This window comes from Lycium barbarum, chromosome 10 (assembly GCF_019175385.1).
Source record: "Lycium barbarum isolate Lr01 chromosome 10, ASM1917538v2, whole genome shotgun sequence".
Classification (NCBI taxonomy): Eukaryota; Viridiplantae; Streptophyta; class Magnoliopsida; order Solanales; family Solanaceae; genus Lycium; species Lycium barbarum.
Genome location: NC_083346.1, coordinates 3,458,542 through 3,484,097, shown reverse-complemented (window position 1 = coordinate 3,484,097; position 25,556 = coordinate 3,458,542). Strand labels below are relative to the sequence as shown.

Here is a 25,556-nt window from a genome sequence, read left to right as displayed (position 1 = left end):
ATTTCACCCAACAAGTGCTCTCCGAACCAAGCTAGATAGTCTCATAATAGTGATAAGACCGAAAAACCAAATAAAAAAGATTTGGTTTAAACCAGCTAGAATGTATAAATACAAGGGCGGATCCACGTTAAATCAAGGGGTGTCATGCGACATCGCTTTATCAGAAATTTATATATATATATTGTGCTCAAACTGATATATAGGAAAAAAATGACACCCCTTAACATTGAGTGTCGCTTGAAGTGTCGGTTCAGCGCATGATTTTGTTTTGAGGTTGCATGTTCGAACCTCAACGTAAGTATACCTTTGGCAAATATAACCTCTATGGCTAAAAATTGTTGTTATGTAGTATTAGTATCGAGGCCAAATATAATCTCTATGGCTAAAAATTGTGGTTATGTAGTATCGAACCCACGACCTCTAATAGCTTAAAATAAAATTTAACCAATGGGTCAAGGTTATCTCTTACCTTTACATGTTCACATGTATATGTTCTATAAACATCGATAGCAGTTACAAAAACTCTTGCATCCTCTACTGCTTGTACACTTTTTATTCGCATTACAAATTCGACCTTCAATTGAATCAAATAGGCGATTAATTTAGTGCTTAAACTTAAAAGAAGCTAACAGAAATTAAAATAAAATAACTACGTAACAGACTTTTTCCTGTTGGACTGGTGGGTTTGACCCGTTCTGATCCCCAGATCAGTTAGCCCATCACAAAAGAAACAGATGCACATGTAGCAGCCCGTATGTTAGGCAAATATCTTTTGAGACCACTAAACTTACGAGAATAAGCAAAAACAAAAAAATCTGTCTCGATCAATCAAACACAAGCAACAAGTAAATGAGGCCACACTCCAAATGGTCCCTTGAATGTCCTAAAACCACGATTTCTGTTCTCTTCGAAGTGGAGTAGCATTTCACCATCCGCAGACCTATATTTTGGTATGGCTAAAGAAAGTTTGGTCTCTTGTATAGTGAACAATCCAATCCAAGATTCCTTAACACCGTAGTCTTTCATTACCCATAACTTAAAAGTGCCCATTTCCCCATCCCTATTAGTACAATAAGTACATAGCAGTCCTCCCAATACTGAAATGCCTTGTTTTGGGTAAACCTCGTTGGACCTAGAGCAAACTATATCTGGCAACTGTATCTCTCCGTACACCTCATTTGATACACTAAATGAAACAACAGAATAATTATATGAAACATCCATACCAATCCAGTGAAATGCTCCATGTAGAAATGCCAAAGAATCCTTACCATCCAGCTTATTGCGTTAGCCACGAACTAGGACGTTCATCAATTTTTCTGCACGAACCACTCCTCAGTTCAAGATTATTATTTTTTTGATGACATGGGAACCCGCAGCCGCTACCCTTTGGGTGCGCACAGGGTAAACCCAGTTCCTTCAGTTCAAGAATTTCACTAGGTGCTTTGGGATCAACACGTTCGTTCTCAATCTTAAGAATCTTATAGTCATCACTAGTTGAGTCATATGCCAAACCGTAATTGCAAAAACTGGCTAGTGAAAATTCGGGATAAGGAAGTACTATTGATTCTCCTCTGTATGGGTTCCACAACAAAAGTTCTCTACGAGACCAAAACAGAGCCAAGCCATCGCAACAACATAATAATTTACAAATGCACGGTTTATTATTTGAAGGGCAATCAAGCTTTTGTACTTCCTCAATAGGTTGAACCACTGATAAAGAAGAAGAATAGAACAAAGTCGATCGTACCAATCCTTATAGCATACTCGGTTAATAAGAAATTTTTGAGACTTTTGGTTATCCTTGGCATGATTGAAATGCTTCATCTTGAAGTACGGTGCAGATATTAATGTGTTCCAATATTTTGAAACACATTTGAATAGAAGAAGAGACCGCAGTGGTTACCTGCTGAGCATATCCATAATTATTAACTCTGGAAAGTGGATTTCCATAGCCTAGATAGGACTAGATAAAAGCTTTAGCAGTTCACTATATGTGTGTGTGTGTACGAAAACCAGGAACAAATATCAAAGAAGAAAGCTACACAAATGTGCATGTTTCCTATAACATCATTTCAATATAGCAGCAAAAAAAATATCAAGACAAGTAAAGCTGTTCTAGAGGGGTTCTACTGTACTTACATAATTGTATAAGTCTGTCATTTCTTCACGGGGCACAATATTATCAACTTTTCTGACAGGTGCAACAGGATTTGCAGAAGCATTGTGCAGGGCTTTCCTATTCATCACATATACTGGGAGGCAGAGCAAGAATTTTTTTAAGTAAATTTATTACCAATGTTTTTGGAAGCAATATGTACTAGATCACCAATAATTTTGGAAGCAATAGGAAATAGAGCACCAATGGTTTTGAAAGCTATTGCTGAAGCTACTTGAATTGCCAAACCTAATTATAATGTGAAAAAAACAAAGTACATTCATATTATAATTTGCAAGTTATCTTGATTTTGTAGCAGCCCCCTTAACTTGTCCCTTTTTTCCATTTTGGCACCTCAACTAAGTGTTGTTCCTATTGAACTCCTGAACTCGTCCTCAAGTGTGTCTATCAAACACAATCTGACTTACATAGTATTATATCTTCAATGCAGCAACATGCTAATATATATTTTAATTTAATTATGTCATTTTTTAGCTAAGATTAGCAGCAATCGAGAGGGGAAAAAAGAGTAAGCTCTTAATTAAGCTGGCAGTGAAAGAGCAGAACCAGCATAAACCGACACATCCATGACATAAAGAATAGCTTACCACACGTCTAAAATATTATTTTACCTTCATTACCACAATTTATTTTTTGCTTCTAATAAAAATCATATTTAGAGGGTTTGATAGACACACTTGAGGATGAGTTCAGAGGTTTAGGAGCAACAGTTAGTTGAGGTGCCAAAATGAAAAAAAGGGATAAGTTTAGGGGGCTGCATATGCATTAAGCCTTGTGAAATTGAACGAATATATGTGAAGTGGACTCACTATCAGCTCATATCGATATACATTAAATATGCTCCGATATATGGCTCAGGCGAAAAATAAAGAAAAAATCATACCTCGCTCATTATTCAAGATGTTATGAATGTGTTTGAAAAACAACATTAGCATTTTTAAAAATGAAATACTAGTATAACGCTTCTCTGACATACCCCACAAAATAGTTTTGGCGCGTTGATTTCCTTCAAAATTCGTATCGATCGTCTGCATAAATTGGTGGATAATGTTAAGAGTAAACAAAATAATATATAAGTAAAAGAATATTCATTAGTCATGATTCATGCATCCAAGCCAGATACAGTTTTCTTATGAAGCACGACCATATAAATATTAGCTACGACTAAATAAAGGACATAGAAGATTAAAAGATATAAAGAAGAGAAAAATGAATAATTAAACAAGTATACATACTTCAACATAATAATGCTAACTTGCAATGCCTCTGGATTATTAAAAGCCTAGTCTAGATGTTCTAATGAGATATACGATTTCTTATTATAGGCGTAAGTTATATATATGAGTGGAGTAATGTTCCAAGTTTTAGCGGTCCTACGTCAGTGCAAGAAAGGTAAAATCCTATTTGTATCGGGTGTTTACATCAAATCATGTAAATTCACAGTAGTCAAATGATTAATGAAGTGAGGATCAGAGGCGGGGTCAGGATTCGAAGCTTGTGAGTTCTCAGTTTTAATTCTTTAAAGTTACTGGGTTCTTAATTAATAATTTGTACATATTTGACAAAAAATTTAATATAAATATATGGTTCGGACAAAAGCTACTAGGTTCGGCCGAACCCACACCCGAAGGGCTGGCTCCGCCCCTGGTGAGGATACATGTTAATTAACTACGAGTTAAATGCTAAAAGTCTATATAGAAACACATATCATGCATCTACTGACTTGGTGTAAGCGCGGGTACGAATAATTTATACCATTACGGTCCATGTTCGATGAAACAAATTTCTCAGTTCATTCCAATACAATCTGTACAAGACTGTAATAGTCATGGACAAGGATGCCTCGGGTTAGCTTGCCAGGCATAAGGTGAGGGACTTGTGTCCTAGGTTACACGTTCGAGCTCTGTGTCAAGCAAACTAGCTTTGATATTTAAGTGGAAAAAAGTAGAGGAGCGGGCACATCATTCCAGAATTTTGAAGACTGTGATTGACCCTCCAGAACAATTTCTCATTAAACAAAAATAGTCATGGGCACGGAAAAAAGGGCTTTTAAACATGATTTCCTGACAATATAAAATCCTAAACCTAATTGAATTTTAACAAAAATAGAATCCGATAACTTCATCCTATGAACTGTTAGGATTTTAAGCTTAAGCTTAGTTGGTGTGAATGAGAAATAGAGGGAAAATTGAAAATTTGAGCAAAGTTCCTTTTAGAAAGAGCACTTTGTACCACATTGGTAGTGGAAAGAGAGAGTTGTGTGTTTATATATCAAAACACATCCTCTAGCTCATAAAGGGTTGAGAAAAGGGACTCCCCTCGCGCTGTCGTTCGCGCCGTTGTCGTCGCTCGGCTCGGCTTTGGATTTGGTCAAATGATTTGATTGATAATCTTCTTGGACCAAATTTATTTTTTCAAAGTCATAATTTAATTTCCATTTCAGATATTATCTAATATCATTTTTGTGCAAAAATTCAATTTAATGTTTCATTTCGCGGAATTTCCAACAACCATTTTTTTGAAAAGGCAAGTCATTCCCGAATAGTCACCTTGCCTGTTCGGAACAGTTTCTTCCCCCATATAAATTTCAGAGGCTTCGCCTCATTTTGACACACAACAAAATTCTGAACTTTCTGCAATTAAAATTTCTCAACTTCTTCTCTTTATATTCAGGCATTGTTTTACCAATTACTAACCGTAAGTGTCCTGTGATTTGCTCCGTTAATTTGAGTTCGTCGGAGTTCTGTGGTTTGCATTGCCGCTACTACAGAAACGTTCTTCTGTTCTATCCTGGGAGGAAGTAACTCAGATCCTTTGGCAACAGTGAGGGGGTTATAATTCCTTAAGGACACACAAGTAACTTGTGGGCTCGGAAGATTTTTTCTACTTCTTCTACATTTCTGTTTTCACTATTTTTTCTATTTCTGGTTTTGATTAACAAACACAAATTGATATAATAATCACTGTTGTGCTTTACAAGTAATAACAAGCTTAAGGAATTATACACATTTGTGTTTAAATATTCTGTAAATTTGTTCAACAGGAAAGGAAAAAAAATATTTACACTTTTTGAGATTAAAGTCCTTGTGACTTTCTACTCATATTGTTACTCGATTTGAAGATATAAAAACTTCATCGAGATTATTTAGTCGTTTGTAATCGATTTGAAGATATAAAATCTTCATCGAGTTTATATTAAGTTTGAAGATTAAAAACTTCACTGATTTACTAATATCATTTGTGTGTCAATTTCTTTTCAGAAAAATGACTACTGGAACATAACAACAAACTGATTCTGTGAATGGTACCGCCATAGCGGCAACGGCTACTGCGTCGTCGAGTCGCACTACTTCGCCACCAGCGTTGGCCAAGGCAGAAAAGCCAGAAAAATTTACCGGTATCGACTTCAAAAGGTGGCAGCAAAAATGTTCTTTTATCTGACCACCCTTAGCCTACAAAGATTTATCAATGAGGACATTCCCGCCTTGCCTGCGGACACTCCTGATAAGGAGAAATTTGTGGTACTTGAGGCATGGAAACATTCTGATTTTATGTGCAAAAACTACATTCTCAACGGCTTAGAGGATGGCTTGTATAATGTCTTCAGTGTGTGTAAAACGTCTAAAGAATTGTGGAACGCACTTGAGAAGAAGTACAAAACAGAAGACGCGGGATTGAAGAAATTTGTGGCTGCAAAGTTCTTGGATTTCAAAATGGTGGACAGCAAGTCCGTTATGTCACAAGTTCAGGAACTACAAATCATAATCCATGATCTTCTAGCGGAAGGTATAATCCGAATCAATATTTTTATTAAATATATTGATTATGTTACTAATGCTAATTTATTAATTGAAGGTATGGTCATAAACGACTCGATTCAAGTAGCGGCAGTTATTGAGAAGTTGTCTTCACTATGGATAGACTTAAAAAATTACTTGAAACACAAACGAAAAGAGATGACCCTTGAAGATCTGATTGTGCGCCTAAGAATAGAAGAAGACAATAAGGCTGTGGAAAAGAAGTCACGAGCAAGTTCAACAATTGCGGGGGCAAATCTTGTTGAAGAGGCACCAAAGAACAACAAAAAGAGAAAGAGGTCGTCTGGACATAAGAATTTTCCGCCAAAGAAGAAATTCAAAGGCAATTGCCACAATTGCGGAAAAATAGGTCACAAGGCTGCGGAGTGTAGAGCTCCGAAGAAAGAAAACAAAAAGCGTCAAGCAAATATGATTGAAACAAACGAGGAAGTGAAGAACCTATGTGCCATGCTCTCTGAGTGTAATTTGGTGGGAAACTCTAAAGAATGGTGGATTGAGTCTGGGCTACTCGTCACGTGTGTTCTAACAAAGGATTATTTTCATCCTATGCTCCCGCAGGTCCAGACAAGACTATCTTTATGGGAAACTCATCAGCTGCCAAGGTCGAAGGAATTGGAAAGATTTGCTTGAAGATGACGTCAGGAAAACTAGTGATGCTCAATAAAATTCTCCATGTTCCAGAGATTAGGAAGACTTTAGTTTATGTTGCACTTCTCGTTAAAAACGGGTTCAAGTGCGTTTTTGTTTCTGAAAAAATTGTACTTAGCAAGACTGATATGTACTTAGGAAAAGGTTATTTGAATGAGGGCCTTTTCAAACTCAATGTAATAGCGATTGAAATGAATAAGAATGTTGCTTCTTCTTACTTGCTTGAGTCAAATTCTTTATGGCATTCACGTTTGGGTCACGTCAACTTCAAAAAATTGCAGAAAATGATTAATTTAGAAATATTGCCTAAGTTTGAATGTAATAAAAACATGTGTCAAATATGTGTGGAATCAAAGTATGTTAAACGTCCTTTTAAGTCAATTCAAAGGAATTTAGATCCTTTAGACTTAATTCATACCGATATTTGCGACATGAAGTCAACACCATCTCGCGGTGGAAAAAAGTACTTTATAACTTTTATTAACGATAGCACAAGATATTGTTATGTTTATTTACTTAATAGTAAAGATGAAGTAATTAATGCATTCAAGCAATATAAAAATGAAGTGGAGACACAACTAAGTAAAAAGATTAAAATGATCAGAAGTGATAGAGGTGGTGAGTATTAATCTCCGTTTGAAGAAATTTGTTTGGAATATGGCATTATTCATCAAACAACTGCTCCATATTCGCCTCAATCCAATCGGATTGCAAAAAGGAAAAATAGAACCATAAAAGAAATGATGAATGCATTATTGATAACTTCTGGTTTACCACAGAACTTGTGGAGGAAGCTATTTTTACTGCCAATAGAATACTTAATCGAGTTCTCCATAACAAAACACAATTCATCCCATATGAAAAATGGAAAGGAAGAAATCCTAACATGAAATATTTCAAAGTGTGGGGGTGTTTGGTGAAAGTGCAAGTTCCTAAACCTTAAAGGGTAAAAATAGGACCAAAAACAGTTAATTATGTTTTTATTGGATATGCAACGAACAGTAAAGCATATCGAATTCTGGTTCATAAATCAGAAAATCCCGAGATTCAAGTGAACACGGTAATTGAATCAGGCAACACTGAATTTTTTGAAAATATATATCCGCATAAAAATGAATGTGAGACGTCTAGCATAAGATCTAAACGACCTGGCAAAGAAGTAAATGACAATATTCAGGGTGAGGAAAATCCAACACAGAGCAAACGTCAAAGGACGTCTACATCCTTTGGATCAGATTTTCTAATATTTTTGTTGGAAAATGAACCTCGGACTTTTAAAGAAGGTATGTTTTCCTCAGAAGCACAATATTGGAAAGAGGTAATCAATAGTGAAATAGAATCCATATTAAACAATCATACTTGGGAATTAGTTGATCTTCCTCCAGGAAATAAACCCTTAGGTTCCAAATGGATCTTCAAACGGAAAATAAAGGACGATGGCACTATTGACAAATATAAGGCAAGACTTGTTGTCAAAGGATTTAGACAACGAGAAGGTCTTGATTATTTTGATACGTACTCACCGGTAACACGAATTACATCCATTCAGGTGCTAATAGCGTTAGCCGCCGTGTACAATCTTCAAATCCATCAAATGGATGTTAAAACAGCCTTCTTAAATGGAGATTTGGAGGAAGAAATCTATATGGAACAACCTGAAGGGTTTGTTGTTCCAGGAAAAGAAAAGAAGTTGTGCCGACTTGTTAAGTCTCTTTATGGACTAAGACAAGCACCCAAGCAATTGCATGCAAAATTTGACCAAACAATGTTGGCAAACAGGTTCAAGATTAACGAGTGTGATGAATGTGTGTATATTAAGAACACTCCAAATCATATAGTCATTGTTTGTTTATATGTAGATGATATGTTGATAATGAGTAAAGACATTGCCGACATAAATTCTACAAAACGCATGCTTGCTAGCAAATTTGATATGAAAGACCTAGGAGTTGTTGATTTAATTCTAGGAATTAAAATTCAAAGAACTCCTCAAGGTTTAGCATTGTCTCAATCTCATTATATTAAAATGGTACTTGAAAAATTCAAATATTTGAATTTCAGAGTCGCGAGAACTCCAATTGATCCGAACCATTCCTTTGTAAAGAATAAAGGTCAAAGCAAGTCTCAATTGGATTATGCTCGAGTGTTAGGAAGTTTGATGTACATAATGAATTGTACACGACCTGATATAGCTTGTGCTATAAGTAAACTAAGTCGATATACAAGTAATCCTAACCAAACTCATTGGATGGCAATGAAACGAGTTTTGGGGTATTTGGAATATACCCAAGATTATGCATTACACTATAACAAGTATCCCGCGGTAATTGAAGGATATAGTGATGCAAACTGGTTCACCGGTTCAACCGAAACTAAATCCACTAGTGGATATATTTTTACCATTGGTGGAGGAGCAGTGTCATGGAAGTCATCTAAGCAGACGTGCATTGCTCGCTCTAACATGGAATCTGAATTTATAGCGCTGGACAAAGCCGGTGAAGAAGCTGAATGGTTCCAAAATTTCTTAGAAGACATTCCATTTTGGCCCAAACCTCTGGCACATATATGCATACATTGCGATAGTCAAGCCACAATAGGAAGGGTTGGGAGCGTTATGTATAATGGAAAATCTCATCACATACGACGAAGACATAATACCGTTAGACAACTACTCTCTAGTGGAATTATCACAATTGACTATGTCAAGTCAAAGGATAATGTGTCGGATCCACTTACAAAAGGCCTAGCTAGAGAGGCAGTTGAGAAATCATCAAAAGGAATGAGACTATGGCCGAGGACAAGTCATCACGGCGGTAACTCTACCTAGAAGACTGGAGATCCCAAGCTCTAGGTTCAAAGAGATCAAACAAAGTTATGATTGACGGTTCAACATTGTCAAACAACAACCTTGGTCCATTCTCATGATGAAGACAATATTCAGTAACAAGGATAAAACATTAAGGCTTTTTAATGATTTCTAAGGTTGATACATGGTATATCAAATTGTGTTTTTTTAAAGGATTACACGTTTAGGAATCACCTATGTAAGTGATAAGTGGAAGCCGCTTCAAGGAGAGTTTTGTCAAGCTAATTCTCTACACACTTATGAAACCAAGCGGTGTTCATGGCTGAAACGAGCACACCAATGAGAACCGAAGACAGTTAAGGATTAATTGTGTGACCTATGTTGTCTAGGTATACACAAAAGCTTGACGGTTCAAGAATATCAAATCTACCGATTGACCGAGTATACCCGATCTATGTTCACTATGAAAAGTTCAAAAGGAAAACCTACTTATCCAGATGCGATTAATCCTTATTTGCAAATCACATAGTTTTTCATGCATATTTTCATTATAGCCATTCCTCATTCATGTGGGGGATTGTTAGGATTTTAAGCTTAAGCTTAGTTGGTGTGAATGAGAAATGGAGGGAAAATTGAAAATTTGAGCAAAGTTCCTTTTAGAAAGAGCACTTTGTACCACATTGGTAGTGGAAAGAGAGAGTTGTGTGTTTATATATCAAAACACATCCTCTAGCTCATAAAGGGTTGAGAAGAGAGACTCCCCTCGCGCCGTCGTCGTCGCTCGGCTCGGCTTCGGCTTCTGATTCGGATTTGGTCAAATGATCTGATTGTTAAGAAGAGGGATTCCCCTCGCCGTCGTCGTCGCTCGGCTCGGCTTCGGCTTCGGATTTGGATTTGGTCAAATGATCTGATTGATTGATAATCTTTTTGGACCAAATTTATTTTTTCAAAGTCATAATTTAATTTCCGTTTAGGATATTATCTAATATCATTTCCGCGCAAAAATTCAGTTTAATGTTTCATTTCGCGGAATTTCCAACAACCATTTTTTTGAAAAGGCAAGTCATTCCTGAATGGTCACCTTGCCTGTTCAGAACAGTTTCTTCCCCCATATAAATTTCAGAGGCTTCGCCTAATTTTGACACACAACAAAATTCTGAACTTTCTGCAATTAAAATTTCTCAACTTCTTCTCTTTATATTCAGGCATTGTTTTACCAATTACTAACCGTAAGTGTCCCGTGATTTGCTCCGTTAATTTGAGTTCGTCGGAGTTCTGTGGTTTGCATTGCCGCCACTACAGAAACGTTCTTCCGTTCTATCCTGGGAGGAAGTAACCCAGATCCTTTGGCAACAGTGAAGGGGTTATAATTCCTTAAGGAGACACAAGCAACTTGTGGGCTCGGAAGATTTTTTCTACTTCTTCTACATTTCTGTTTTCACTATTTTTCTGTTTCTGGTTTTGATTAACAAACACAAACTGATATAATAATCACTGTTGTGCTTTACGGGTAATAACATGAACATGATTCTAAAATCAAGAACTCAAATCAGTATTTCTAACAGAAAATACTATCTGCCCACATAAGAGTATTACTCCAAATAAACGGGGGTAGAGGTAGCAACTCAGATACAGGTTCGATCGAAATCAATAGCTTTTGCTCAAACTGTATATTTATGTTAATCAAATTCATCAGATGTGCATTCATATTAAATTTTAAACTTAGTTATTAACACTTAAAAGTTATAGTTTTAAAATTAAGAACCTATAAAGTTAAAATCCTTGTTTTGCCTCTGCGAATAAAACACGTCAAAATCCTATGGGCATGATTTCTGTGTCAAACATCTTATGAGGAAAACAAAATAGATTATTAAAACCTAAAACATGATTACCTATTTCTACAAATAACGTTTTTATTATTATGTTTTCAAAGTAAAAGAAACTAACGATGAGGTTTCTAATGGACTAACCTTTTTTCCAACTCAAGACAAGGCAGAAAGAATGGAGCTGCTACATAAGGTTTAAGGAGTTATATAAGGAAAATTTACATAAATAACCGGGTCATTGGCACTTTTGTCCCTGTTTTGTGCTGGTATTTTTAATTTTTGTCTCTCATTTTAGTATCATAATAGGGCACAAGTTATGCCCGCATGATAACGAACTTATGACCCATTAGGCATATAAGCGCGATTGCTAAGGGAAATTTGCATGATTGTCCTTATTCAGGGTGGGTCTTTAATTTTTGCCACTCAAATTGGTGGTCTTTAATTTTTCTCCTTCATTGAAATCTCTTGGTTCCGGGTTCGAACTCCACTCAATCAAAATTTAAAAAAAAAATAAAAAATCGCAAGGTAGAGTTTAGATTCGTAAGACAGAGTTAACTCTGCTTTAAGTAGAGCTTTACCTTCAGGCATAAGGCAAACTCTACCTTAAGACAGAGTTATGTCTTCAGGCACAAGACAACTCTATTTTAAGGTAAAGGTCTGTATGAAGGCATTTTTTTATTATTTTTTTTAACTTGGTTGAAATTTTGCAAAATTTTGCCTTAAGGTCTAATTTTAGCCTGAATAGGCTTAATTTTACTACAAAACTCTACCTCGCATTTTTTAAATTGTCCCGGGATTCAATCCCCAAACCTCACGGTATTAGCGAAGAGCAAAAATTACATACCAACAATTTGAGGGCCAAAAATTAAAGACCAGTGCATTTGAAGGCCAATCCGCACAAAAAAATGATTGCTAAAGGACAAAAAATAAAGACCAGCCCATTTGAAGGCTAAAATGGAAGACCATCCCATTTGAAGGACAATTCGTGCAATCTCTTCTAAAACTGTCGTCCCAAAATTGCAGGGCTGGGAGGTATGAGTGGGATCAAATGCAGGGAAGCCCAAACAATCTTTTTCTATCAATGAAGCCGTGGAGAAAAAGATCGTCTTTTGAAGTCTCATTTGAACTTCTTGTTTCTGAGGGTGAATCTATCAAATTTGATCAACCATTAGTGTGTACTCCATCTTGATGACGAATTCCATGGGCGATGACAAGGAATGGAAATTAGTCATTCGATGTCAGACCACATCGCCATTAAAGTATTAGCCAATGGTTTCGTTCCACCCAACAGATGTATAATATGTATATATATATAGAGATTATGTATATTGGCTAGCGGATGTAATTTCATCTCTTGAAAACTACTAAAATATACATGTGTGTCATAGTTCCTTCCATTTGAATAGTACTCGTAACCGTTTCCATCTAAGAAATATCAGTTTGTGCATAAAGTATCAATACTTAAATAACTTCATTTTTTTTACTAATTGGGGGTGAGATTTGAATCTAATAATGTTCGGAAAATTCCATCATCTTTATCTAACAGATTTAAGAGAAAATAGTAAGCTAATGATTAGTGTTATATTTTACATAGACCAAACGCAAATACATTTTGAAACCAAAAACTGGCTAGCTAATAAATTTATATTTATATATTTAAATGGTTGTGACACGAGTTCTAAAAGAATAATCGGTGTCTCGATCATAGAGAAAAGGACCAAAATCATACATTATGCTTGGGTTTGGATCAAAATCATACATATTCTTTCACATGAAGCACTAATAGTACATTATGTTTGCATAAGTGGTGCACTTTTAGTCAAACTCCCAAATATATTTTTAGAAATTTAACGGAAAAGAACAAAAATGCCCCTGAACTTTTAGAAAAGGTATAAAAATACCCTTTATTCATCTATTTTGCTAAAACTACCCCTCAATTCAACTTTTTGGCTCATTTATTCCCTTTGACTAACGGACAACACTATTTTTTAAAAAAAAATTAAATTGCACGTGACATTTTATTACTGAAAAATTGATTTATTCTTTTAAAAAGAAATCCGAAAAATCCTTATTTGTAGAATAAGGAAAAATAATTTTTCAACACCCGTTTTTTTAAAAAACAAATGTAGTAAGCCTTTTATATATATATATAAAAAAACAGAATTGGATTTTCATTAAAACGTGTGGAATTTTTTTAAATTTGGAAAACTTTTTTTTAACGAGTAAAACCTTGACTAACGGACAACACTAATTTTTTTTCTTTTCAAAATGTGAAAAATTGGATTTTTATAAAAATCTGAAAAAATTAATTTTTTTTATGGAAAAACTGTGTTTAAAAAAAACCTAGAAAACTATCTTTTTTTAAATCTAGAAGAAAATTATGGAGTATTAGTTTTGCACATTTTACTTATAAAAAAACAATCAGTTTTTCAGATTTAAAAATTGAATTTTCTAAAAAGAAATGGGGTTTCCACCCGTTAAAAAAAAGTTTTCCAAATTTAAAAAAATTCCACATGTTTTAATGAAAATCCAATTCTGTTTTGTTTTTATATATATATAAAAGGATTACTACATTTGTTTTTTAAAGAAACGGATGTTGAAAAATTATTTTTCCTTATTATACAAATAACGATTTTTCAGATTTCTTTTTAAAAGAATAAATCAATTTTTCAGTAATAAAATGTCATGTGCAATTTAAATTTTAAAAAAAATAGTGTTGTCCGTTAGTCAAGGGGAATAAATGAGCCAAAAAGTTGAATTGAGGGGTAGTTTTAGCAAAATAGATGAATAAAGGGTATTTTTATACCTTTTCTAAAAGTTCAGGGGCATTTTTGTTCTTTTCCGTTAAATTTTTAAAAAAATATTTGGGAGTTTGACTAAAAGTGCACCACTTATGCAAACATAATGTACTATTAGTACTCCATGTGAAAGAATATGTATGATTTTGATCTAAACCCAAACATAATGTATGATTTTGGTCCTTTTCTCTAAAACATAAACAGAAACTAAGTAAATAATTTTTGAAGAACTCTCTGTAAAAACAAATCCCTGATCAAAAAGAGATCTAGGCCACAATCCTCCAAATGGTCCCTTGGATGACCTAAAAACACTATATCCACACCCCACTGTGGCCAAGTTCCTCGAGCTTTTAATTAAACAACAGGGATCAAAAGGAATTGCTTGTGATATGAATTTATACCATAAAATATATATCAATATCAAATGTATAAAAACTATCAAGGCAACCTATGTAAGTGAGCTTGGAATTCTCATCTTGTTCCAAGTGTTTTATCCAACTAATGCTTCTTACTGGAAAAAAAGATGAAGCTAGCACCACCAAAAAATAAAATGGAATAATTAGCTATGAACTTCATTGCTAATCCCTTGCTACATTGCTCATAGCCAATAGAATTTTTTGATCACCCCTTACTAATTTGTCACTAAATTGCTCGTAGCTAACTAAAAAAATTCAGCCGCTAAATTGCTTATAGCTAACCGAATTTGTCACTAAATTGCTCGTAGGTAACAGAATTTGCCCGTAGCTACTTATGGAAGATCATAACGACAAATAGGGCAAGAATGATTTTTCTGTAACCAGGTTGTATGCAATCTCCATGAAACTCATCTGAGCAAGGCGTGTACATCATCAACTCTCTCCCCTTTCAAAGCTCTTCAAAACAAAGGACACAATTATCGTTGTGATTTGGCAGTTAAGCTAACTGTTATGAAGTCTGTATTCCTTTATCCCTTTCTCTGAGTTCTACTTTCTCATCTCCTTATGGTTATCCCTCGATTGTTCCCTTAATTCTCAGTTAAGATTATAATATACTGCAATGTTTGTATCATGAATTTGGAGTTGTTACAGAACGTTTCGTATGGCATGTATACATAAGAGTCAAGTTTGAGAAGAAGTGATTTGACATGAGTTTTAGTTCACATTGAGGGGTGAGGTGGCGGGGGTTTGTCATAACTCATAACTAAGTTGATTTAAGACGAGGGAAAACCAGATCCAGGGCCAAAGCAATTCAAAGTAGAATTCTACAGCACCCTTCATACCATTCCTACTAAGTTTGGGACCCTGCTTTCAAGTTCCCTACTAGTTGCAGGATTTTTCAAAAATTACTTTACCTCGTTATTTTATCTGTTTCAATATTTGGTTGCAGCTATTAAGTGTAATAAATTATACATAAGAAGTATTATTGTTCATAATAGGCATTGGCATATTGACTACTTGAAATACGGCATATATGATACTCTTTATAGGTCAGAAGTCAGAACTTTCAAAAATGTATAATACTATCACTCTCTCAGTTCATGTGATTTTTTCTTTAACAACTAACTTTTCCATTTCATTTTTATACCTTTATTATCACTAATATGATAAATAAGGTGTCTTTAACGTCTTAAACATTGAGTTAAATCTGTTTTGTGAAATGAGATGCACAAGAGTTTATTAGTCTGATTTTTTGTGACTCCTTAATTCTTGTAGCTATGGTGCTGAAGGCTATCCTTGTCTTTTCAAATTTTCTTTTCTGTTAAAAAGGTTTTTTTTAAAATAAATAAATTATAAAATCACATGCAATACCAGTCAGATAGGCTTATTAAACTTATATTACTATTATAAAAATATATTTTTATTCCTTCGAGGTCCTTTTTTCTTTTGAACGAATATTAATCAGTACATAATAGTTTATTCAAAAGCAAATGAATGATTTTCATAACTTCAAGAATAATAACACTTGATTAAATTGATTTTGCTTCTAATTCAATTTTGTCTGGTGGAAAGCAGTTTTAAAATCGTTTTCAAACTTGTACTTATTTTGGAACAACGTCTCTTTGTATAGTTGGAAAAATGTCTCTTTTTGTTAACTATACAAGCAACCTCTCTTTATCTCCAAAGTTTGAGTAAATTTCTTACTGAATATAACTTCTATGAATGTGTAAAAGACACCTAAATGTAATTATTATTCATAACAAGTGAGAATCAACTTGAAAAACAATCAATTAATCTCCTACAACGGATTAAATACATCGATATTGTAAAAGTAAGATAACTACAAGCAGAAACGGATCCAGAATTTAAAGTTTATGCATTTCTATAACGACCTCAAGTTAATACTACAATAATAACTGATTTTACAATTAAATACTTATAAACATGAGCCAGTAAGGTCTGCGTACACTCTACCCTCCCCAGACTCCACGTTGTGGGATTTCACTGGGTTGTTGTTGTTGTTGTAAACATGAGCCAGTAAGCAGACTAGATCTGCCCTGACTACAATTAACCGTCCATAGTAAGTGAGAATCAACCTGAAAATAAATCAAGTAATTTGCTACAAAATATACAGTGATACTGAAAGAAAGAAAGTAAAATAACTACTGGTAACCGACCATAATAAGTAAGAATCAACTTGGAAAATAAATTAAGTAATCTGCTACAACGAGCTAAATACGCTGATAGCGTAAAAATCCATTTGCACAGTCAGTGTATATAATTAAAACTAGTTTTCACAGTGGTTGGTAGGCTTTAGAGCCCGTTTGGATTGGCTTATAAGTTGGCTTATAAGCTGTTTTCAGCTTTTTTGAGTGTTTGGCTGGCCAGCTTAAAGTCATTTTATGCTTAAAATAAGCTCAAAAAAATAATTGGACCCATTTGACTTAGTTTATCTAAAGCAGCTTATAAGCTGAAAACAGCTTATAAGCCAAAAAAAATAAGTTGGACTACCCCAACTTATTTTTTTCAGCTTATAAGCTGCAAACAGCTTTAAGCTAAGCCAATCCAAACGGGCTCTTAATCTGTTTTGATGTTTACCTAATTGAAATGATACAGAAATGATCCTAGATACCTGTTTGCTTGTAATAAAATAATAGTGAAAGTATCAAACTATTAAATGGACTGAGAAAGACATTAAAGTCTCTTCAAATTTTGATAAGGTTCTTTAGACCCCTTGAAAGGAATAAACTCACATGGCATTGCTGGCTGTTGACATTACACAACATTAATGGTAATTACCAACAAATCAATCTTAAATCAGAAGCAAATCTTAAAGAATTCAAAAATTATGCAATGAGTTGTAACTACAAGGTCATCTCAATTATTTATACAGTTCATCACACCTTCAGAAAAGAATACATTAATATCTAAAAAACAGCCCCATTTCAACTGCCAACCAGAACTTAATGGAACTCTGTTGCTACTGGAAAATAAATCCTTAAAAAAAAAATGAACAATTGATCTTCACTGAAGAACTCCAAGAATGAACAAAGAAATCAAAATGCTCAATCGAAAACGTTAAAAAGAAAAAAAAAAGAAGGAAATAATGTGATGGAACTATTTTTCTTGATCAATTTCATGCAGTTTGCACTTCTGCATTGTCAATTATGTCGCCTCCAGAATCGTTGAAGCTAGAACGGCAGAGTTCTTCAACCCGGCTAGTGACCTCGGTCATTGAAGGGCGTCTATCAGGGTACTGAGCAGTGCAATCAACTGCAAGTTGCAAGAGTTGGACCATATCCTCCTCGACGTTTTGGTACCTAAGGAGTTCAAGGTCAAATACTTCAGCTGTCCATTCCTCTCGTACAACCGATTGAACCCATCTTGGTAAGTCAACACCTTCTTCATTCATAACTGAATGCGTGGGAGCCTTCCCCGTTAAGAGTTCCAACAACAAGACTCCGAAACTGTAGACATCAGCTTTTTGGGAGACTTTACGAGGGTCGGTTACCTCTGGTGCCCTGTAACCTGCAACGCGGTTGGGAGTTGATGACGGACCGACAAGTTGAGCAAGCCCGAAATCTGAAACACGGGCCTCATAGGATTTGGTGAGGAGGATATTGGATGACTTAATGTTGCCATGTGAAACCGAGGGGCCTTGTGCGTGAAGGTAGGAAATCCCTTGTGCAGCTCCAAGGGCAATGCCGGCCCTTGTTTCCCAGTTCAATGGTGTCCTACCTGCTCCTTTGTTGCCTGTAGAAAAGATGAGATGAATGACCAACTATTGTGACATGAAAGTTATGCAATAATACTAGCTTTCTAACTGCCAACATATACAGTCAAACCTCTATATAACAGCACCATTTGTTCCGATATTTTTTGGCTACTATAGCGAAATGCTGTTAATGTTATAGAAAACATGTAATATACCATCACATGAAAGATCGGTTCCACAGAAAGCATGACTGTTATACAATCAAATTTTAACAGAATGTAGTTGATACGTTAACAAACAAAGGTACATTTGGCTTATATCCATACAAACAGATCAAATGTCATATGATCTTGTTTCGCCCTGTTGAACACAGTGAACTAACAAGTTCTGTCCTATACATAAATGCAATTTTACAACTTCATCCTTAACTCCTTCGAAATCTAAAATTGTGCAGATCACTCACTTGTGGATAAAATTAGTGTCAATCTAAATGATGAAAACACGAGTTCGTACAGCATAATTGTAGATTGTAAAGCCATTCCAGGTGTAGTAACATATAAGACATGGCAGATTTCATATTCACTAAACACAATGTTTATCACATCAGATTAAGATAAAATCAGCTTAAACATCACACAATGTAGGAGCATGCTTCAATGATAGATCAAGTTTACATAATACTACTGACAATATAAGTTGAAAATTCAGCATCTAAAGGCAAAAACAAAAAAAGTGGTCCTCATTCCAATGCCAAAGGAAGCTTCATTTGAACTATTCTACACGCATCTCGTGAACACATTTGGGGACATAATAATGCAACTACAGCACATCAGCCAAAAGCAACAACTTTTACACAACTCAGATAACAAGATCCAAGAAAACAAATGAATGTCCAAAATCACTAGTTCCACAAAATCAGCAAAAGCAGTCTATGTTGCTCGGACTCTCCAAAAATCTTGCTGCACCCGTATCGGATCCTTCAAAAATACACTACTTTTGGAGGATCCAACACGCACAATCAACATTTTGCCAGTCCGGGCAACACAGAAAGCAGCAGTATCAATGTCAATCAGAGAAATAAAATTTGCAGACCATGTAAATGGTAAACAACACTACTGTACTATAATGGCATGAAAAAAAAAAATTCTTACCATGTAAAAGTGCAGAAAGGCTTCCCATTGGGACATAATCATAAACCAGAAGCTTCTCATCTCTGCTATAGTAATAAGCTCTCAAAGGAACCAAATTCTCATGATTCATTTGCCCAACATCTTCAATTTTCTCCCTAAACTCTTTCTCAGGTACAGTTACATCCCTCAATCTTTTCACGACCAATGTAATACCAGATTCCAAAGCAGCCTTATAAGCAGTACCAAATGTCCCTTTGCCCAAAACTTCAGCAGAAGCTTTCAACAAATCATCCAAATTGAAATTCTTAGCCGTTTTACCAAAAAACACCAAACTTTTTCCATCACCTAAAACAGCCTCAGCTTTTCCTTTATCTTTACCCCCACCAACTCCAATAGCTGCAATTGCACTACCCAAAAACCCATCTTTTCCACCACCATTAGTACTCTCAACACCTTTTTCTTCAGGAATTTCAACTTCCACTTGTTTATTATTAACACCAGCAGATCTTGTTTCTTGATTATCACTCTTTTTTCTACAACAACAAAAGAATAACAACAAAAGAAGCAAAACCAAACCAACAACACAACCAATTACAATACCAGCAATTGCTCCACCAGAAAGTTTCTTTTTTTTCCCATTATCTACCTCACCATTACATGAATCAAGTGGTTTCCCACAAAGTAAAGTACCCAAAAATGCATCTTTAGGTTGACCTGAAAGTTTACTAGGAATTGAACCATTTAACTGATTATCAGACACATTAAACTGAACCAAACCAGGTAAATTCAGATCAGGTATTTGACCTGAAAATCCATTATCTTGCAAATAAAGTGTACCTAAACCCCTCAACTTATTAAAATCTTCAGGGATTAACCCTGAAAAATTGTTATGAGCAAGATTGACCCTTACAAGATTACTCAAATTAAAAATAGAATCAGGAATTTTCCCTGTAAACAAATTATGTTGAAGGTACAAGTTCTTTAAATCATGAAGTGGTGTAAACAAATCATTTGGTATTACACCTGAAAGTGAATTGTACCTTAAACTAATGAAATTTAACTTAGTAAGATTTGAGAATAAACCATGTGGGATTTGACCTGAAAGTCCCATACCAGGTAAATGAAGTTCAAGAACTGATGATTTATCAGGTGAACAAATAACTCCAGGCCAAGAACATGTCGGACTTGTAATATTCCATAAAAGTGAACGACCACGTAAAACAGATCGAATAGATAATAATGTAGCACGGTCTGAGACAATGTCTGAGGTTGTAAGAATGAAAATTGAAACTAAAATAGTGAAAAAAATCAAGATTTTTGAGCTCATTTTGAGGGAAACACAAAACCTAAAACCCCCCCAAAGAGGTTTTTTGATGTTTTTTTTTTTTGTTTCAATTGTTCTTCAAAGGTGTGGATATCATGTTGATAGTTTACTTTTTTTTGAGAGAGAGAGAAAGAGAGTGTGTTTTTTTTGTGTGTGTGTGTGAGCGAGCTGGGAAGATAGAGAAATACTAGTTGGGATTTGGGAAAGAAGTGTATGAATTTGATGGATTTTGCTGTAATTTGGTACTCTAAAACAATTATTGTTCAATATAAAATTAATAAAATAGGTGGAGTGAGTATAGTAGAATAGAAAATTGAAGAAAAAGAAGTAAGGGTTTAACTACTAAAATATAAAAAATGAAAGCAAATAAAGTGATTAAAAAAAAAAATGGTAGTCATTTAGGTCGGAATTGTCGGTGAATCTTGTGGGAAGAGGAGGTAGAGAAATAAAGAGTTCTTTTATGGGATTAAAACTTAAAAAAAAAATCCTTTCGATGTTATATATAGGTCATTTTGGATGTAAAGTGCTCTTTACTAAAGTAGATTTTATTTTTAGGGTTCGAACATGTTCTTATGTTAAAACTTAAAAAAAAAAAATCCGTTTGATGTTCTATACAGGTTTTAGAGCGTCGAGAAATTTCAATTTGGAGGTAAAGCGCTCATTACTGAAGACGATTCATTTTTAGGGTTCGAATATGAGATCTTTAGTCGAGGATGAAAGAATATTTATCATCCCGTCATAACTTTTAACGGTAATAAAATTAAAACTTGGATAAACACTCATCTGATAATGCTTATATCAAATAAGAAAAAGTTAACTTTAACTGTTACAAATTTAGGTTAGTATAACCTAATTAAGTGATAAATATGTGAATGAATTACTCATATTTTACCTTGATTAATTTGGTAAAAAATATATAACATTGTCAAAGCTTTTCATAAAGTAGCTCATATTTCGTTTAAATTTTCTTTTGTGGTTTAGATCCCAAGAGCTTACCTCATCTTTCCCATTATATAAAGTTTTTTTTTTTTTAAAAAAAAAAAAGTTAACAACTAGCAAATCACAAATTCAAAAGTAGAAAAAGCATTTCTTCATTCAAAAATAAACTTCACTTTGGGGAAGAAAGCATTTTTGGATAGTACTTCATTTTTAGTAGTTATTGGAAATTTGGAATTAGTAATTTTGGATGTCTGAAAAGACAGTTTTTAGGACTTAAAACTATTAAAAAGGTGAAAAAACATGATCCCACTTAAAAAATTGAGCAAAAGATTTTAAAGATTAATGGCAGAAAAGGCAAAAAAATATTAATACATGAAGAAATAAATAAATGCTTAAAATTATCAAATTTGGAGGTTTCAAAGTCTTCTATGCATAACCAAGAGCACGACGGCAGATGTAATTGCTAGTACCAGTAATTTGTAAGACTTATTCTATATTTGTCTTTTTTGAATTGGAATTACTTCATTGCTAAAAAGTTTGAGCCTCTCTTGGCGGCAAGTGGCTCAATGCGGAGGTGTCACGCTTAGTTTGAACCTCAGTTTCTAGCGCGATGCACATGCTAGGCTAAAGTGTTATCGCGCTAGAAACTGAGGCTTAGGTGCTATCACAATGCAAATGCTAGCCTCAGGTGCTATGCTGAAAAGAGGTCTGAACTGACTGTATTGCTAGCGCGGTACAGTACTTGGACGCTCACGCCAACAATATGTCTTCTTGTATTTTTTTCCTTCTCCTAATTACTTTTATATGATTTTTATTAAGTTTAATCTAGTTTAAGAGCTGTAAGACGTTACGTTCTTTCCCTTAGATATTCGTACTTCGGATATTGAATTAGACAATCGTTCTGATCTCGCCTAGTGTGCCCTCCTTCTCTCGACGCCTTCCGAACTGCGTGAGCATAAGATGACAATGTCGGGGCATGAGCATCCGATTGTGAAATTACCTGTTGAATGTTCGATGACACCTTGCTCCGACGAGATCTCCCTTGATCTTGTCGTATGTGCTTAGTAATAGGATTTTGGTCTGGTGCATAACTTCACTTGTTTTAGCCTAAATTTTTGGCTAACTCTTATATATTTTGAATTGGATTTATACAACAATCATACTCAATAACTTCACTTCTAAAACTTTCGAGTTTCCTCCAGATATTTTGAGCACAATGTTGAACTAAGATGAGTTTGGACAAGAATTGGTTGATTTTTTTTTTTTTTAAGTAGTATGAAGTTGTATTTGAACAAGAAAGTTTAGTTGAATTTTTGTGAGTAAACCTGTTGTTCAGAGTTTAAATTTCATATTTCAAGTTTAAAACCGAAATAACAGGCCAATGTATAAACAAATACTTATTTAAAATATGCTCCAACATATTCGTATCAAATTCAAATGTGAATAATCTCAAACACCTACTTCCGACAAGTTTGCGTCGTATTAAATCCTACCAAGTTTTAACCACTTGTGATCATTGCCAAATAGATTCAAACTCTCATAATTTTTTTTTTTTTTTTGCGATGGAATGATAAATATTTCTTCATCCTTAATTAGAGACAATAGATCTCGGCTTCGAACAGCTTGAGGATGAAGCCGTGTTTGATAGGAAACTATTTACTCCCAAAGTGATTTTTTTTTTATACAAATCCTCTTAGTCTGAGTCTCAGCAAGTAATAAATACCAAGATGAGAAACAAATACTATTTTTTTTAATCAACTTGTATTATTAATTCCTTTTTGTCTCACTGGAAAGGCAATAATAAAGATAATGCAAAGAAAGTTCGAACAATAGGACACCATTCACCTGAAAGGCTAACATGCCCAACGTATAGCTGTCATCCAAAGTTTGAAATTTTAACAACTCTTTAAAAAATAATCCCTTTTCCAACCGAATATAAAGTCAATACTCAATAATATTATTCAGTCCGTTTCAAAAGAAGAAAAAAATAAACAAGATCCGCGTACGAGAAACAAAATCTCTTATAACTAAAATAATTTGAATATAAAAACTTTGTAGCCGATTTACGTAAATATCCATTTTAGGTCACTATTTAGATCCTATCACTATTTTTAAAAGTTGTGTAAATATATATAGCTCTCGGAACTGACAAAACATTAGATGTCTTGTACAAATTTTAGACGTAATCAAACGTTCTCTCATAAGATTTTCACTTTATTCAAAAGGAATTAATCTTTAAACTGTAGTGAAAAGATTCGTGAATTGCGTAAAAAATAAAAAGGCCATTACTAAATAGTTGTCTCAAGAAGGGATAACAAACAAAAATTTCGGTATGATGAGTAATGTTTTTTCATATTTATATGTTGCATTTACAATTTCCAGCGAAACTTGTTAATATTTTGATAATATATAAAGTTAAAATATAATGGCTCCTCAATAAATAACAAAACTATAACTTTTTATACTGTTATTAACAAAGATCGTTATTAAATAATTTCTGAGACCGTTGGTAAGAGTTCCATTTTATTTCCGTTGAATTTAATCAATGTAACGGAGCCATTTGAGATCAGACAAAATGTTTTCTTTTCTTACTTTAAACTTACGTAAATTGTTGATTTTGTTTACAATGTTAATTTGTATATTAATAAATTTTAAATCATGATGTGTCATATGGTTAAAGAAGAAGACAATGTAACTTACGGAGAAAAAACAAATCTACCTTCTATAAAAAAGAGACAAAAAAGAAGAAGAGATTACGTAAGATTCTAAATGACGTGGCAAAACAAACAAAATACGAGAAATTGCACGCGTAAATAATTCTCATATGTAATTATATAATAATAACTTAATTTATAATCAAACATTTATAAATATTTTGATGAATTTCTTAATACGTACTATAAGATTTCAACGGAAAAAAAAATCATGATATATCCCAACAAAGAGAGTCATTATTTGTGTTACATCTTCAAATTCAAAGGTTCGAAAATCTAAAGGGAAAAGGGCATGATTTACCCATCTACTTTGAGAAAAGGTTCATATTTACCCTCTGTTATACTATCAGTCCATTTATACCCCTATCGTTATAATAGTTAAAACATTTGCCCATATTTTTAACCCTCTGTCCCTGATAGTATAACGGGGGGTAAATATGAACCTTTTCCCAAAGCCGAGGGGTAAATCAGGCCCTTTTCCTTTTGATTGTTGATTCTTCTATTTTTAGATAACGTTACAGGTTTCCTAACTAGTTCTGATTTGCTAAAAGAATAATATACACAATAATTTTATGCAAAAGTAAGACATTGCTTCATCCAAAAGAAGATTTTACAATGGACATATTATAACAACAATTTATCCAAACAAGGGCATTACATTACATTCATCCAATTTGAGGAAAGAAGTAGCCAAATTGGAGGCTATAAGTCATTCTCAAGTGATTAAAGTATCAACTTTGGAAGACAAAGTAACAAAGATGTGGATGGTAATTATAGTTTCGTTGGCACTTTTCGTAGGTTTCATTACAGCTCCAATGATGAAGTGATTTCCCTTATGAGACTAGTATTTATGTTTTTGGTGTAACTTGAAAAATATTATCATAAAGTTGTTTTAAATGCCTTTGTTTGGATGAATGTAATGTAATGCCCTCGTTTTATGGGAAAAGGGCCTGATTTACCCCTCTACTTTCAAAAAAAGTTCATATTTACCCCCTCGTTATACTATCAGGCCATTTATACCCTACCGTTACAATAGTTGAAATATTTGCCCCTATTTTTAACGGAGGAGTAAATATGAACCTTTTCCAAAGTAAAGGGGTAAATCAGGCCCTAAAAAATAAAACACCCTAAAGTTTCCAAACAAAACTTACTTCGGGTACCTTTTCAACCACTAAAATGACTATCTGAACGTCTACATATCCTTGATGTATTGAGCCTACATTATTGTACGCAGAAAAAATAT

General features: G+C 34.2%; 1 protein-coding gene and 1 pseudogene across 1 annotated transcript; both read right to left on the bottom strand.

The window, feature by feature from the left end:
* Nucleotides 1–828: 828 nt before the first annotated feature.
* LOC132615301 (putative F-box protein At1g50870) lies at nt 829–2,247 on the bottom strand (annotated as a pseudogene).
* A 15,090-nt stretch (nt 2,248–17,337) lies between these two features.
* On the bottom strand, nt 17,338–20,988 carry LOC132614133 (probable inactive receptor kinase At1g48480). Its single transcript, XM_060328500.1, has 2 exons — nt 19,358–20,988; nt 17,338–18,244 (listed from the first exon to the last, which is right to left on the bottom strand). Exons 1-2 carry the CDS (start codon nt 20,661–20,663, stop codon nt 17,628–17,630), a joined length of 1,923 nt encoding a protein of 640 aa, XP_060184483.1. The 5' UTR covers nt 20,664–20,988; the 3' UTR covers nt 17,338–17,627.
* Nucleotides 20,989–25,556: the final 4,568 nt, after the last annotated feature.